The sequence below is a fragment of the Eumetopias jubatus genome, unplaced genomic scaffold (genome assembly GCF_037043125.1).
Source record: "Eumetopias jubatus isolate StellerSeaLion01/CBP00866 unplaced genomic scaffold, mEumJub1_p1.0 scaffold_6, whole genome shotgun sequence".
Classification (NCBI taxonomy): Eukaryota; Metazoa; Chordata; class Mammalia; order Carnivora; family Otariidae; genus Eumetopias; species Eumetopias jubatus.
In genome coordinates, this window is record NW_028274812.1 from 26,130,024 (window position 1) to 26,147,733 (window position 17,710).

Here is a 17,710-nt window from a genome sequence, read left to right on the forward strand (position 1 = left end):
AATAAAAATGCTAACAATTAGGGTGTGAGCTAATACAACTATTATTTCATGGGTGAGGATCTACGTAGGGATGTATGAGACAAAAGGAGTCTTTAGTTGCAAAAAAGTTGAAGAACCGCTGGAACGGATGATCTCCAGACCCTGTCCAGCTCTGTTCTTGAATGCAGAGAACTTCCAGAATCGAAGCCATGTGGCCCGAAGCTGGGTTAACCTAGCCTTCTCCTCTCCTGCTTTGTTTTCCATCATGTGGGGCTCTCTGCAAGGACCCTCCCTTGTCTGTCTCTTGTCTTCAAGGCACTTTTCAAAACTCCAATAATAACTTCATCTTCAAGAAGAATATAGAGGTCCCCAAACCCTATGTGTAATCATGTTTAAAGTTCCTCTTCAAAAGTAGCAACATTATATTTTTAAAACCTTTAAACCTGGAGAAACAAAATCTACCACAGGTCAGTGTGCTTAGCTCTTGAACACTTCCTTTGATTTTACAGTTTGTTTGAAGGAGTGGAGTGGTAGGAGACAGAAGTCTTAAGTCCCCATTTCTACAGTCTGAGCAAGGGAAATAACAAGGACAGAGTGTGTTTTACTAGACGAAGTCACTTTCAGCCGTAAGACAACAGCTTGCCAGTGTGGGGCATGGTTTTCACTTAGGGAAGCGATGTCTGGCTCTCAATTATACAAACCAAGGCAACAGAGTAAATGTCAGACATGATCAATGGGATACAATTGTCACTACAAATAGAGTGTTCATTGGATCGATACGGATGAAGATGGTAGATGTGGAAAGTCAGCAATACAAACAACCCAGCCACGTGGCCACAAAAATACGGCCCAAGGGAAAAGATCATTGAGTAAATTGTTAAAGACAGTAATCATAGCCTTTAAACCCAGAAGTCCTCACCTTCTGTATAGAGGATGAGAGGAGATTACTCTGCGACTACTACAATAACTGGACTTGTTCCCAAACCAAATCTCACAAGTTTGCTAAGACAATTCCTGGACACGCTTCTGTTTCCTAAATGCTATGAAAGTTTGTATTTAAAATTCAGTGCTCCATTAAAAGAACGTGTGTGTCGCTCACCCACTTAAAACTGAAAATGGGGCAATTGTTGTTATTTCTGACCCTAGAATAGTTTGTTTCTATTGCTGCCTCTGGCAGGAGTACTGTGAATGACCTCTGGATATCCCTTCCATGGTTCTCTGAAATACCAAAATAAGAGCAGAAATATGACACATGAAACCAAACATGCATCATGTCCGCATAATAGTGAGAGGGGAGGTACCACCAAGCAAATTGGCATAAAGTAAACAGGAAGTGCCCATTTTTAGTTAGTGTAAGTAAAGAGTGTTAGAGTTGGTTACCTGAGAAAAGAATAATCTACACAGATTTTGCCACCTACAACAAAGAGGTCAAATAGGAAGAAAAGCAGAGTATGAAAAACAGTTCTAGAAGGGAAATGGGGAGTTAACTGTTTCCTGGGTGTCGAGTTTCAGTTTTGCGAGATGAAACTTCTGGAGATTGGTTACACAACCATGTGAACAGAGTTAACAATACTGAACCGTGCACTTAAAATAGTTGAGATGGTAAATCTTACATTACATGTAATTACCCTAATTAAAAGGAAAGAAAAAAAGTTGAGGGAAGAAAAAAAACGGTCACTAGAAAAAGGCCAGGAGAAGTGGTAATGAAATGAGACACCGCTTCCTGGCACTCTGGGTGTGTCTGCCTTCTCCGTGCCACAAGAAAACATGAGGAAGGGAAACAAAATCTGCCCAACGCATACACCCAAAAGAGCATTTTGCCCAAAGAAAGGGCAGAAGCTGAGCAAGCTGGGCGCGGTTGCCCCCGCTGATACTGACAAGGTTGCGCCTGAGAGGTGGACGGCGCATGCGCCCAGTCGTGCCCCTCCTGTGGGCCTCCTGCAGCTCCAGGGCCGCAAGAGCGGATTTGGGAGGACTTGCTCAGGAGCCCGGAGTATCTGCCACCCTCCTGTAACTCTGCAGGAATTACTGAGAAGTGTGGAAAAGACAGGAGAGAAAGTCAGAAAAAGAAGCTTAACAGGAGACCTGACCAGGAATGCAAATGAACGGATTTTGTAATAAAAGGTGAAGAGCATCAGCCTGGAGTAGCTGTTCCTACCCTAGACTGCTAGATCAGGTGCAGCATAGGTAGCCAGTCCCATAGAAGCTTATCCTCGGATTAAGGGGCTTGACCTACTCATGGGCCCTGAAATCAATTCAGTGGATCCCAGCCAGTACTTTGGGAAAAAAAAAAAATGAAACAATTAAATAGAATAGGTCAAGAGTGTGTTGCACATAATGAGTTAATGAGTAAGGATTGTCTTATGCACTGTGTGTGTGTGTGTGTGTGTGTGTGTGTGTAAAATCCTGGGGTACCCTCCTGGCCATGACTTCCCTGACGCTCCTTTACTCAATCTTCTTTAATCTGTGTGCCAAGGAACCACAAGAAACAAATTTTAGGCCAGCAGCATTGCCCTGTCACATATTCACAAAGCTAAGGCGTGATTTCAAGATCATGGCCAGCCATTGTTTGACTTTTCTTTGGAAAATCTATCCTGTGGAAAGATTTTATGTTATCATTTCGTTGTTCTTGTTTACTGTGGTAAAATCTCTGCTATTCTAAAACATTTGAGAATAAGCCATTCTAGATAAGCAGATTTTCTGGGTTCTAGGGGTTGAGTCCCATACTCTCTCTACCTCTCACACCCAAGACTGAGAACTCTCCAATCTACTGGCTTCCAGTCAGTGTTTTTTTTTTTTTTTTCTGCTTTCAAAATGACAGTGTCACAGGTACCACCAGCTAGTCTTTCAGTGCCCATTTTGAGGAGTTGGAGCTGCTCCAGGCATTCAACAGTACCAAATACTTATTTGAAAATGCAGGCTTGGGGCATCTGCGTGGCTCAGTCATTAAGTGTCTGCCTTCGGCTCAGGTCATGATCCCAGGGTCCTGGGATCAAGCCCCTCATCAGGCTTCCTGCTCCATGGGAGGCCTGCTTCTCCCTCTCCCACGCCCCCTGCTTGTGTTCCCTCCTTCGCTGTCTTTCACTCACTGTCAAATAAATAAATAAAATCTTTAAAAAAAAGAAAAAAGAAAATGCAGGCTTTACTAACATGTATCATCCATATTAAATCTCCATTCCTCAAAGCATGCTATTCTAAAATCATTTTCAAAAGCAAAATTTTATTATTGCATTACTGTCACTAACAACACACTCTCCTTTCCTGCCCTGCTTTATTCCTACCCCAAATGCAACCCTTGGAATAAGGATGTAGATAGAGGTACAAGGTACTACTCCCATGGTGAGCCACACACTTGCCAATGCTAACCCATATGTTTGATATTCTATGCATATTAGAAAAGGCATTTCTTCCTCAAGACTCATTCTTTCCATCTGTAGAAAATTGGTATAATAAACTGGTTTTGATGAAAAGGAACATTTAACTGCTATTGGCTAGAACACTGTATTCAGAAACATACAAAACCAACTTGACTAAAATGTGAATGGCGGCTGCTCAGTGTGGCACAAGCTGTATAATGGCAGCCACCCATGTCTGGCCCACCTTTCCTACCACTTCTTTTCATTTGTCTACTTTCTCACTCCCTTCAAGACCAAGTGCAAGGCTCGCCTTCTCCACAAAAACATGGCTCACATGATCACCTGCCATGCTCACTTCCTTCTCTGACTGGCACTATCCTTAATGAAGTGGGCACTTTGTATTCACTGTCCCACAATCAAGTTGTCTTTGAGATTATCTTCCTATCAGGAGCAGAAGTCTCTCAAAAACAGTAGTCACGTGTTAAATGCTTTTGTACATAGAGTCAATGCATATATTCAGTGCTCAATAAAAGTTTGTTGGTAAAAGTTTTGATATAATGAAATGGTGATGACATGTCATTATTTCATTTTTCCTTAAAAATGTACTTCACTCGTACTCACTGACTTAGTTTGTTCTCATAGTAAATAAAATAACTGAACATATTACAAACATTATATTGAAAATTCCCTCAAGTCATTTTTCTTCTCAAATAATGAACAATGACACGTTGTTTTGTTCTAGAAGCATTCTGAAAGCAGCCCTAAAATAGATCCACTCTTTCCCCTATTTACAGCTTACTCTGTACTCTGGAAGGTTTGAAGAGTTCCAGAACACGCTAACAAAAAGCAATGAGGTGTTTGCCACTTTCAAACAGGAAATGGATAAAGTGAGTATTATTATCTCCCCACAAAATCCTGCATTTTCTATTTTGACAGGCAATTCTCCTTTGGGTTCATTTTCCTCTCATTAAGATACTTCAGTGCATTTCATGAAGTAATGAAACACAAATGAGATTTTAGACTGTATTTTTTTTATTGGTAAGTATCTGGTAAATTAATCTCAGGAAGAGTCCAAAAACGCTAGGATACACCTTCACTCTGAGAAAGAATATTTTCCTTTTCTAGTCCATTGAGAGCTAAAAAAAAAAAAAAAAAGAAGAAGAAAGAAAAAGAAAAAAAGAAAAAAAGACAAGAGCTGGCAATTTAACATTATGTTGTTTATACTAAATTTTTTGAAAAATCTAATTTTTAAAGATCGAAAAAACAACTTTCATACAATGCAAGAGGAGAATTTTAGAGTAGAAAAACCATTTCATACAATCCTTCTTAGAAGAGAATATATGTAGTATGTTATAACTGGCAGAGCCTTGAATGAGAAGGAAGCCTGAATTCAAATTCTGGGTGTGTTGTCACTCCTCAAGTAGCACTGGGCAATCCACTTAACTTCCCTCCAATTTTATTTTTCTTATCTGTACATTAAGATACCATTTCCCTTGCCGACTTCACAAGATTGTGAAGTTCAAATATAAATTAATGTATTTTTAAAGGGTTTTAAAACTTTCTTCTACCCTTTTACAAATATAAAGTGCTAAATATTATTATTGGACATGTTTAAATTTTATTCAATCCAATATTTTCCCAAAATAAAATTAGCATCAGAATTGTGTTTCTTAACAGGCACTGGCATTAACCTTTTTTAAGTGCACAAAGCATCCTTTTAAAACATTTTCTTGGGGCGCCTGGGTGGCACAGTCAATTAAGCATCTGCCTTCAGCTCAGGTCATGATCCCAGAGTCCTGGGATTGAGGCCCATATCAGGCTCCCTGGTCAGCAGGGAGTCTGCTTCTCCCTCTCCCTCTGCTCATGCTCTCTCACTCTCTCAAATAAATAAATAAAATTTAAAAATTTTTTTCTTAAAATTATATGATAAATTTCACAATTCAATGAACAAACATAAATAGGCCAACACTTGTTAAAATTACTACTTTCCCACTCCAGGATGAATCTATCTATTTTTCAAAAATCTTTTTTCACGGGGTGCCTGGGTGGCTTAGTCGGTTAAGCAGCTGCCTTCGGCTCAGGTCATGGTCCCAGGGTCCTGGGATCGAGTTCCACACTGGGCTCCCTGCTCAGAGGGGAGTCTGCTTCTCCCTCTCCTTCTGCCTGCCTCTCTGCCTATTCTCTCTCTCTCTGTCAAATAAGTAAATAAAAATCTTTAAAAAAAAATCTTTTTTCACTATAGTGTGTTAAGATTAGAATAAATATTAGAGCAGAAAAGTATTTTTACTTATTTCAAAATTAGTTTTGATATTGGAATAAATATTAGAACAGAAATTTTTAATCTGGAATTTATTTATAGACTTTTAAAGTCAACTTGAGAATTAGCACACACACACAAAAAACTGATGTGCATATTGCATTTCTTTGAATGTGGTTCCATAGATTTCATCAAATTCTTAAAGAGGTTGATGACTTTAAAAAGTTTCTAAACTACTAACTTGGTAAAGAAATGATCAAAATTGAAAACCACTCAAAGCTCCCCTAGCTTCTCTATAGAGCCCAGGGGCTGACAGCCTGGGCCCAGCCTCTGGCCTCCAAGCATACACCGCCTCAGACAGCATGGCACAGAGCCAGCAAGTGCCCAGGTGTGGTTCATCCAGAGAAACTGCACCCCATTACATGCCTGACCTTCACTTCATCCAAGCAGAGCAGAGATCCAACAGTTTCAGGTTTAAAAAAGATGGGCTGCATTTTATTAACTTCTGTATCCCCTACACCCGGCTCCTTACTGGTGACCAGCAGACACTCTGTTTATGCTGCTGTTATGGAATGAAATAACTCTAGTCCCACTCTTCTGCTAACTCACCTGAATATTCTTCTACCTCTCTGAACCTCAGTTTCCCCAGTGATAAAGTGAAGGTGAAAACAGAACCTTCCTTTTGGGACTGTTTCAAGGATAGAATGAATAATGCATATAACCACATTCTATGAATCCCACGACACTCTACAAATGTGAAGACAGAGGGAGCAGGAAGATGGTGGTGGAGTATGAGGATCCTAGACTCACTTCGTCCTAAAAACACAACTAGATAGCTATTAAATCATCCTAAATACCCCAAAAATTGACCTGAAGACTGACAGAATGAACTCTACAACTAAAGGGAGAGAAGAGGCCACATCAAAGAGGTAGGCAGTGCAGAGCCGTGGTTCAGGGGAGAAACAGATCGCAGCTGCTGTGGAGGGGAAGGAGCTGTGGTCATGGAGAAGGGTGAGAGAGAGAGGAGCACACAGGGAAATGCACAAGGAGAACATTTCCCCAGAGCCATTGGCTTGGAAAATGAGAAGGGCTGAATTTTGTGAGTTCTTTAAGACCTGTGGGTCTTAAAGCCTGGAGTTTTAAAGGTCAGCAGTCCTGGCTGGAGAGAAGCATGCAAAAATCCTAGGGTAGACAATGTGGAAATGGTGATGTGAAGAACACCTGGGGCACACAGTGGGGAGATTATTCCTGCTTCTCAGAGTGTGTCCCTGAGGGGCAGCATTCATGGAAACACCTCTCCAGGAACACAGGAGCTGGCCAGCACCATTTCCCTCCTCTGCTCCTCAGCATAAACGTAGAGCCGCCTGCGGGAAGCAGCACAGCACGGACACCAGCCGCCACAGCACATGCTGGAGACCTTCCCTGAAGCACCAGACTCTGGGCACTACATGACCTCTTCTTTATAAGGCCATTACCTTCAGGAGCAGGAGACATAACTGGCCTTTCTAATGCAGAGAAGAAGACAGAGACTTAGACAAAATGTGAAGATAGAGAAATTGATCCAAAATGAAAGAATAAGATGAGACCACAGCCAGAGACCCAAGCGAAACAGATATAAGTAACATGCCTGATGGAGAACTTAAAGCAACAGTCATAAGAATACTCACTGGCCTTGAGAAAAGAATAGAAAACATCAGTGAGACCCTTACCACAGAGATGAAAGAGTTTGAAAAGAATCAACCAGAGATGAAGAATGCAATAAATGAGATTGGAAACAGGCTTGCTGCAATGAACAGCAGGCTGGGAGAAGCAGAGGAACAAATTAGTGACCTGGAAGACAAAGTCATGGAAAGTAAAGAAGCAGAACAAAAGAGAGAAAGAAGAATTATGCAACATGAGAATCAACTTAGGGAATTCAGTGACTCCATCAAATGAAATAACATTTGTATTGTAGGAGTCCCAGAAAAAGAAGAGAGAGAAAGGGGGACAGAAAATTTATCTGAGGAAATAATAGCTGAAAACTTCCCTAATCTGAAAATTTCCCTAAGGAAACAGATACCCAGATCCAAGAGACACAGGGAACTCCCATCAAAATCAACAAGAGCAGGCCAACACCAAAACATACTGTAATTATGTTTGCAAAATATAGTGATAAAGAAAAAATCTTAAAAACAGCAAGACAAAGTCCTTAACTTACAAGGGAAAATCCATAAGGCTAGCTGGAGAGTTCTCAACAGAAACTTGGCAAGACAGAAGGCAGTGGCATGATACATTCAAAGTGCTGAACGGGAACAGAAATCTGTTGCATTTTTATACGCCAATAATGAAGAAGCAGAAGGAGAAATTAAAAAAAAAAAAAATCCCATTTACGAGCACCAAAAACTATACAATACCTAGGAATAAACCTAACCAAAGAGGTAAAAGACCTGTACTCCGAAACTATAACACACTGATGAAAGAAACTGAAGATGACAGGGGCACCTGGGTGACTCAGTCGGTTAAGCCTTTGCCTTCGCTCAGGTCATGATCCCAGAGTCCTGGGATCGAGCCCCACATCAGGCTCCCTGCTCAACGGGGAGTCTGCTTCTTCCTCTCCCTCTGCTGCTCCCCCTGTTTGTGCTCTCTTGAGTGCTCTCTCCCTCTCTCTCTCTCTCTCAAATAAATAAATAAATTATTTTTTAAAAAAAGAAATTGAAGATGACACAAGAAATGGAAAGACATTCCATGCTCATGGATCAGAAGAACAAATATTGTTAAAATGTCTATACTATCCAAAGCAAATCTACACATTTAAAGCAATCCTTAACAAAATATCAACAGCATTTTTCACAGAGCTAGAACAAACAATCCTAAAATTTATATGGAACCACAAAAGACCTCAGATAGTCAAAGCAATCTTGAAAAAGAAAAACAAAGCCGGAGGAATCACACTTCCAGACTTCAAGTTATATTACAAAGCAGTAGTAATGAAAACAGTATGGTACTGGCACAAAAAACAGACACATAGATCAATAGAACAGAAGAGAAAACCCAGAAGTAAACACACAATTATATGGTCAATTAATCTTCAACAAAGCAGGAAAGAATATCCAATGGGAAAAAGAATGTCTCTTCAATAAATGGTGTTGGGAAAACCGGACAGCAACATGCAAAAGAATGAAACTAGACCACTTTCTCACACCATACACAAAAATAAATTCAAAATGGATTAAAGACCTAAATGTGAGACCTGAAACCATAACAATCCTAGGAGAGAACACAGGCAGTAACTTTTTTGACACTGGCTGTAGCAGCTTCATACATATGTTTCCTAAGGCAAGGAAAACAAAAGCAAAAATAAACTATTGGGACTACATCAAAATAAAAAGCTTCTGCACAGTGAAGGAAACAATCAACAAAACTAAAAGGTAACCTATGGAATGGGAAAAGATATTTGCAAATGACATATCTGATAAAGGGTTCATATCCAAAATATATAAAGAACTTTTAAAACTCAATACCCCAAAAATGAATAATCCAATTAAAAAATAGGCAGATGACATAAAGAGACATTTTTGCAAAGAAGACATGCAAATGGCCAACAGATACATGAAAATGTGGTATATTTATATATACAATGGAATATTACTCAGCCATAAAAAAGAATGAAATCTTGCCATTTGCAACAACACGGATGGAACTAAAGAGTATTATGCTAAGTGAAATAAGTCAGTTACAGACAATTACCATGTGATTTCACTCATACGTGGAATGTAAGAAACAAAACAAATGAGCAAAGGGAAAAAGAGAGAGGGAAAGGCAAACCAAGAAATAGACTCTTACCTAGAGAAAGCAAACTGATGGTTACCAGAGGAGAGGTGTGGGGCGATGGGTGAAATAGGTGATGGGGATGAAGGAGGGCATTCGCTGTCAGGAGCACCGGGCGTTGTATGCAAGTGTTGAATCACTATATCATACAGCTGAAACTAACATTACACTGTATGATAACTTATTAGCATTTAAATAAAAACTTTTTTAAAAATGTAAAGACTGAGAAAATAGAAAGCTGCCTTCGTGTAGCTACTTCTCAGGTGTGCCCAGATAGTATCAACATTTTAATGGCTAAAGAGCCCGTCCAGCTTCCTCACTGAGAGTCTCCTATTCAATAATGTAAAAAATCTAAATTGCAAGTTTATTCTTGTGACTAAATAAAGCAACTTTTACTTTAAACTAAAGAAAATGCAATGAAAAAACAGGTTGGACCTAAGGAGCTTCCTTCTTCCTGAACTGGCTCAGGTGCAAATAAGTTCGTTCTCCACTGACCTAAATGATTCAGAAATAAATATGACTCTCCCCACTCAATCTTCATTCCTCAACATCAGACCTGTTTGCTTCAACAGCTAGTAACAAAAGGACTTTTCTTGGCATCACATATGGAACTAATAGCTTTTTTGATATATTAAGTCTTCAGAATTAACATTAAAATACTCAACTTTTTGTAGACAACTAAGAAAATGAAGAAGTTAGAGAAGGACACAGCCACGTGGAAAGCCCGGTTTGAGAACTGTAACAAAGCCCTGCTGGACATGATTGAAGAGGTAAGAAGACTTCCCCCCCAGCTTATTTTCCCCTGTCTAGTCCAAATATTTGTACTCAGAAGATAATTATAACCTAATAGTACAAATTATTATCTTTGAAAAAGAGCTGATTTTTTTTCTGAGACGTGACATATGAAATTATAATAAAAATAGAGCAAAAAAAATAGAATTGGGTCCAGACTCACAAAGAGTTTTGTGACCCTAAGTCACATGCCTCCTTGCCGGGTCCAAAGCTGTCCTTAAATCAGCTCCATGCCTGCTCGACTGCATTCCTTAAAGACAGGACAAGTGTCTTACTTGTCTTTGAATTTCCCCAGTGCCTGGCACATAGCAGGTACAGAATATATTAGTGAGTTGATTTGAACATATGAGAGAAGACACCAGCCCGAGCACCCAGGGTATGTACTACTTTATAGACAGATATGGGGATGTATTGTTTAATTCTTCCAACAGGCATTTAATTACGGTAATATGTCAGGCTCTGTAGGTGTTGAGCCAAAGATACGTGGCCCTGAATCTGAGAGGCAGATTTTACAGGCAAAGGTCTCTCCATGTCAACAGGCAAAAAAAAAAAAAGTCTTAAAGGGTACAAAGTAGCACAAAGGTGGAGGCAAGGAGTAAGATGATTAGGAACGATTTCATGCACAAACACACCAACATTTCTACAGAAAAGGAGGAGAATGGAACAGGTTGAGCAAGCAGCATCATGAATTAGTATGTGGGGAGTTTCTGTCGTTATAATTACTGTTCTAACAATTCATCCCAAATTGCAACCAATTCCAAAGAGATGAGCTTATTATTCACCAACATAAATCAAACATTTGCTGGATTCACATCCAGCAGTTTATCTATAGACTAAATGAGCCACTGCTGACAGCCAGGTCCCCCTCCATCTCATTCATTCTGCTACTGGAAGACATCTAAGTCCTGGAAGCAGAAAATGCATCTACTTTAAGATGTTGGAGGCCTTGGCCTGAAGCAAAGAGAAGTTTTGCCATCTTTCTCTCCCAAAGCAAAGGATACAGTGATTAAAATTCTACCAGAGTCTCACACACTAATGGAGAAACAGCAGTGATGCCCCTGGTCAGGTGTCTGTTCAGCCACCTCTCTGCGGTCAGGCCCCAGAGGCTGGTAGACAGATTCCTGGACAAATGGTTTTGCTTGTCTCCAGACAGCGTCCTGGCAATTTTGCTTTGTTGTTTTATGCTTTTTTGCTTTCTATTGTTTTCAAATCACAGAAAGCACTGAGAGCTAAAGAATATGAGTGCTTCGTCATGAAAATCGGAAGGCTGGAGAACCTCTGTCGAGCTTTACAAGAAGAGAGAAATGAACTCTACAAGAAAATTAGAGAGGCAAAAATGCCTCAAAAGGAAGACCGAAGTCAGCCCACCTCCGACGAGGACCCCGAGTCCACTGTGTCTGAGGGGGTGGGGGTTGATGCGGAGGCAGCTGAGAGTGTTCACAATGCTGTGAAAAATCTGGCCACAGCCTTCATGGTCATTCATCAGCCAGAGTCGACCCTTGACCAGGCCAAAGAAATCCAACCAGAATTCAGCAATCCTCAAGGGGATGGTGACTCGGCTCTCCAGGAGCCGGCACAATCCCCTCTGAGCCCTTTGTGCCATTCAGAGAGTTCCCTGCCTCCCCCAGTTCCTCAGGCTGAAGCCGAAAGAGGCCATGAGGCAGAACTGCCCCCCAGGCCCGGGAACCAACCCCTGGGGTCGGGAGCAGAGGCCCAAGACCGGGGTCCCCTCGCAGCAGCCCAGGCTGATCAGCCACCCCACAAGCCAGAGGCAGAAGCTTCCAGTCAGGCCCGGCCGTCCCCCCGCGAGGCCTCCCTACCTGCGATGGAGGCAGACGGTCCTGCTCCACCACCCACGGCAGCTGAGCAGATTCCAGCTGGGGTGCTTGGATGTGGGCCCAGCAGGCTGCCGCCCCCACCCCCACCGGACACAACAGCAGGGGGGCTGCCAGCAGGGGCCTCAGGGGGGCCCCAGCTGCCCCAAGTAGCCGACACCAACCTAGAAGGAGTAGATTAAGCCTCATGGTGCCTTCCGAAGCTCTTCTTCCTGACGTTACATCTCCATCATAACAGATTGTCTTCTGAAAAGGCATTAAGGGCTAGGGATGTCTAAGGGAAGAGACTTACTTAGAATCAAGACATTTTCAAATCCTATGCAGAACACATTCATCCTGTGCCATTTGTTCTCAATTTATAACTGATTTGGAGCTTTTCTATTTAACGCAGGTTGATAGTATAATTTTCCCAAATGGCAACAGAACATACAAATAGAAAATTCATATTAGTTTTCCACTGAGATGGTATTTATTTCAATTTCTTAATCAACCAGTAAGATTTGGAGTTTCAAGACTTCCACTACAATTTAGAAATACAGAAAATGTGATGTTTCATTTTATTTCCCTATATAGTTTTAATAGGTTCCAAAGTAAGTAATGAATGTCCAGGTTCCATTTAAGCATTATATACATAATATATGCATACATGTGGGTATGCGTGTGTATATATATATATACATACATGTATATATGTCTGAATATATACATATGTGTGTGAATATATACATATATGAGTTTATGCACCTATATATACATGTGTATATTTTATATATATATACATATGTGTGTGTGTGTGTGTGTGTGTGTGTGTATAAAATACATACACCTCATCCCTTTTTGGAGTTGTCTTATGCAAAATATTTAGATGGTAATCAAAAAAAACATCTCTTACTTGCTTGGGATGAGAGTAGATTAATGCTCTATGAATCAGAAGCAGGTTCAGAACATAAGTATGCAGGCCATGTAATGTTGGGCAGAAACAAGTAACTGAATGGTACATCAATAAATCCAACCAGTTGATCAAATGACCGAACAGCAGTTGGGTCCGACTGCGAGTGTGCAGAACACGTAGACACGCAGGTACGCAAGAGGTCGTAAACAGAAAAGGGGAACAATCGCAGCTGTAGACCGCTCACCTCCTCCAGCTGCCACTTGGACACAACTCAGAGCACTGCCTTGCTACCCTGCGTGGTGAGGCAGGCACTGGTGGCTACCTGCACGGAAAGTTCTGGAAGTGGGAAGCGAGCCAGGGCATGGAGGGATTGAGGGCCCCCAGACTGAGACGAGGCTGCCCCCTGTGCTACGGGAGTCTTGAGAAAGAATACTCACCTGGCCCTGCCAAGTCCCCAGTTCCCTCACTGTCATCTACTGCTCTCTCTCCAGAGGGGCTCCCACCACTTCTTGCTGTCACGGCTTTAATCTATATTCTCAAAACACCTGCACCTTTTTTTGAAACCCCCGCCCCAGACTTTGCAGGAAATTATACCTGGCCTTCATCTCAATTACTGCTAACTAAAAGCTATTATTTTTCCAAAGCAGAAGTCCACACAGTTTTGCAATATGAGTAATGAGGTGTACAAACCAACACGTTATCTGCTTTGTGGAATTCTCTACAAAGAACAAATGGGGCCCTACTCTAAATATTTTGAAAAATAGGTGAGGACTCAGAAGAAGGCAGAAGCTAGAGACACCTGGGGTTGTCTACCTGAGTATTACGTTACCATTGCTGGACAAGAACTTCTAACACCACTGAGAGCATAAATCACTCAACCGAGGGTAGAAGGAGGCTGGAACAAAGAAACAGGAAGCAAGGGAGGACAGGAGGGCAAAGGAGAAAAGAAGCGCGAGAGGAGGGAGAAAAGGGGAAAAGGTGTAACCCAGCCCTACCTTAAAAGTTGAATTCAAGTAGAAAAATGGGTGAAAGCAAGATTCTCTACAATTCATCCAGAAAACCGTTCTTGAGTGTCGCATGTGGCTTTCTGCCAAGGAACACAAAGTGCTTGTAGGCAGCAACCATATGCTCCAAGAATTGTAAACTGCATAAAATTTGTTTGAAGTAGACAGTGAGGGTAATAACAAAATGCTAATCAGGAAAAAAAAGCATATCACTATTTGAGAACCCACGTATTTTTATTTATTTTTTTCCCATGGATTTTTAAAGGCTCGAAATACTATAGCCGCAGACGATCCAGCCAAATTCAACATTACTGGAAATCTTAGAGATTTAAACATTAATTTAATTCACAGCCAAGTACTCACCACAACAATCCAGGAGGGTCTCATGGCCCACTATTTACAGAAGCTAAACTTCCAAGAACGGAGTAAGGTTAGATAATCATAGTAAAGTCTCAGTCTGAATGTTTCGCAAGACAAACAGGCAGGAGAGGAGCCAAAATCCGGTAAATCAAATATTCTAATACCTAAATTCTTTTTTTTTTTCACCCAAAAAGCTTTCACAGCAACACATTACGCACTACTGGGTATATCTTGGGCCGAGTTTCAATGCAATACCTTGCCTAAACTTTGCAAAGCTTCATATAGGCTCTGGAAGGATTATTTTAATATTCAAAGAATGTTTTATTGTAGTCCTCTGTGTTAAAATTCAGCCTTACTAATTATCACAATAACTCATCAGACCTGAAAGAATAAGGAATTTCTATTCTTTATCAAGTTCACGTAGCTCTTTCTAGAGATGCCAAGTCTACTTTCCAGAAACACCAGCATTGTTTGCATTTTCTAAATTAAATAACTCTAATTTATGTATCTATTGAAGTTACTTCTCTTCCTGAATGCCTACTTCTGTTACTTCCATGTGTCAATAATACCTAACAAAGAGTATGGCTTTAAATTGTTGTTGGCTACATTTTTGGTCTCTGAGTCGAATGTACATATAATGAACACTTTGAACACCTTGGCATGTGTCTGTGTGTGTGTTGTGTGGTGAGAGAAAGAGGAGCGAAAGAAGGGAGAGAGAACACGACTGCCCAGAACTGGTGAGAGAGCAAAAGCCCAGCTCCTCTGCCTGGCCCTCAGCTGCCCGCAGAGATCACATGGCTGATGTTTCTCCTTGGTGCCCGACTCCAGTGAAACTGTTTCCACAGGTTGCTCGGTCATGTGAGCTCTCAGAAACACTGAGGAGCAAGGGAGCAGATGAGGAAGGTGTCAGCTCATTGTACCTCTCTACCTTGTCCTTCTAACTGCTCCAAGAGTTTCCTTAGTAAGACCCCAAGAGTCCTGACTGTTCTGCCTTTTGCTTATTCTCTCTTCCCAGTCTATACCGATCCAGGAGGGGTTTCTTGAACAAAACATTTCCTAGTATACTCGGAGAAGAGAAATATTTCCCTAAAATGGAAAAAAAAAAAAGATTAAACCCTGCTCTGAAGGCTGTTTTTGCTCCTTTTTGCCTGGTATAAATGCACATTTTTTTTTTAATGAGCTTTTTTTTTAAGTGTGTATTTATTTATTTATTTATTTGTCAGAGAGAGAGAGAGCACAAGCAGGGAGAGCAGCAGACAGAAGAAGAAGCAGGCTCCTCACGGAGCAGGGAGCCCGATACGGGACTCAATCCCAGGACCCTGGGACCATGACTCAAGCCGAAGGCAGACGCTTAACCGACTGAGCCACCCAGGTGTCCCTAGATACACATTTTTAAAATAGCTCTCTCATTCTCTCTTTTCTTTTCTTTTTTTTTTTTTTGAGATAATAAAGTATGTATTTGCTCCAAAACTGAAGCTGCTTTTCAGTAAGACTAAGATATAGTTAGAGAGAAATCATTTCAGGAAAATGTCCTCAGCTCTTTCTCCTCTAATCAGCAGCTAAATCCAGTATTTAGGAAAACTAAAAGCAATTTAAAATGTAAAGAATTGGGGTACCTGATGGCTCAGTTGGAATAGCATGAGACTCCTGACCTCAGGGTCATGAGTTCAAGCCCCACGTTGCATGTAGAGCTCACATAAAATGCAAAGAATTGCCTAAAAGAAAATAGGAAATAAAAATAATGAGTCTGGTCTCTGAAATTTGTTGCCATCATAAACTGGCAGGTAAGATTTAGGGTACAAATAGGGTAGGTGGGTACATTTTCACAAGGTTTAAACCATTTATATTTCTATACTTTACAACCTAAAAATTAAAGTTATCATTAGATCAACCATGAGGGCATTCCATTTGAATAGAAGCATTCATAAATGATAGCACTAAAGATTTTTCTTAGTCTTGTGAAGCCATATTTTCCATACTTGAAGTGGTCTCCTTGGTGGTATCCCAAGAGAAGTTCTACAAATACCAGTTGTTGCTGTATATGTGTGTGAATGTTTCCACAAACACATATACACATGGCGCATATAAACACATGTGTACAAAATTTGTCCTAGATTTGATGCTGTTCCTGTCAGTGAGTTTACACCTGTATTTTCAAAGGTTATTACTATTACCTTTCCTGACAAGGACAAACTATGAGAAGAAATCATTTCCTGTATAAAGAAGGATATTTGATAGAAAGACTTCATTAGCAAAATAAACCTACAAGTTCATTGATTCATGACACAAAAAAATCATCCACAGAAGATGATTCACTCTACCAGGAGATAAGAAACAAGGTCAATGTTTTACAAAGTGATATATCATAATGTTCAATTACCTCATGTCATAATTGAAACATACCAAGGTATAAAACTCCTTATTTCAGGGCTGACAGTCAGTATGACATTTTATGTCAAATAACACAAAACCACCACAGAAGACATTATGTTAAGAGAGGGAAAGTAGGGAGAAAAAGAGACTTTCAGTCTGAGAGCTCATACAAAAATGAAAAATAAAAAGGATAAAACTTTAAGAGCAATAAAAGGAAGAGGCACATGAGTCAGTGGGCCCTTTTGTGAAAGCAAGATGCCACCAGAGGGCAAGAGCCATAATCCTCCCTGCGGCTTCTTACGGACATGTTTCTCAGCGCAGTTGCTTTAGTGTTTTTCTTCTTGTTTGCCTTTCTTCTAAAATAATAAATGCATTCTTTTCAGTAAAAAAAAATAATAAAATTACATCATGGGACGTGTAGAAAACAGAGAAAAGAGACAATTACCCTTAATTCCATCACCCTAACTTAACCAGGGTCAACATTCGCTCTATTGTCATATATTTTATATCTATCTTTTTAATTTAACACGATGTTAGTCTTTGGAGAAAGGAACAGTAGTTCAACTGAGAGTAATAGCTATGAGCTGCCACCAAATTTGAGTCTTTACACTATGTATTCAAATCTTATACACTTTACCATATAAACATGGAAGCATATTATGTTATTTATAGAATAAACATGACTATGCAAATACAAATATACAACATTCTTGCATGTTGTTTGGAAAAGTCGTGCTATGCCTTGAACTTGGATGTTCCACGGCACATTTCCAAGTAAATCTGGATATAGCTAGAGTGAACTTAACGCAGCTCAAAAAAGAAATTAATAAGCAAGGAACTCTAGAGACATACAAATGTGGTAGCTGAGAAAATAAGAGAAAGGGTCAAACTCTGGTTTATGAAGTGACAAGAAACATATGATAACACCACAAATCATAGCATTGGCTAAATAAAGGTCAACGTTCTAAAATAAATCTACACTCTTCAACATTAACGAGACAGTGTTTTTGTTGCTCTAATGAGATGATGGTCACCAACATTGGCTATAGCATATC

General features: G+C 40.4%; 1 protein-coding gene across 1 annotated transcript in view; it reads left to right on the forward strand.

The window, feature by feature from the left end:
• TXLNB (taxilin beta) overlaps positions 1-12,506 on the forward strand; it is a 39,130-nt gene extending 26,624 nt beyond the window's left edge. The window contains exons 7-9 of the mRNA XM_028121425.2: positions 4,130-4,222; positions 10,074-10,169; positions 11,408-12,506. Coding sequence (XP_027977226.1) covers positions 4,130-4,222; positions 10,074-10,169; positions 11,408-12,208 — 990 coding nt within the window. The 3' untranslated portion in view covers positions 12,209-12,506. The remainder of the gene's footprint in view (positions 1-4,129; positions 4,223-10,073; positions 10,170-11,407) is intronic.
• The last annotated feature ends 5,204 nt before the right edge of the window (positions 12,507-17,710 follow it).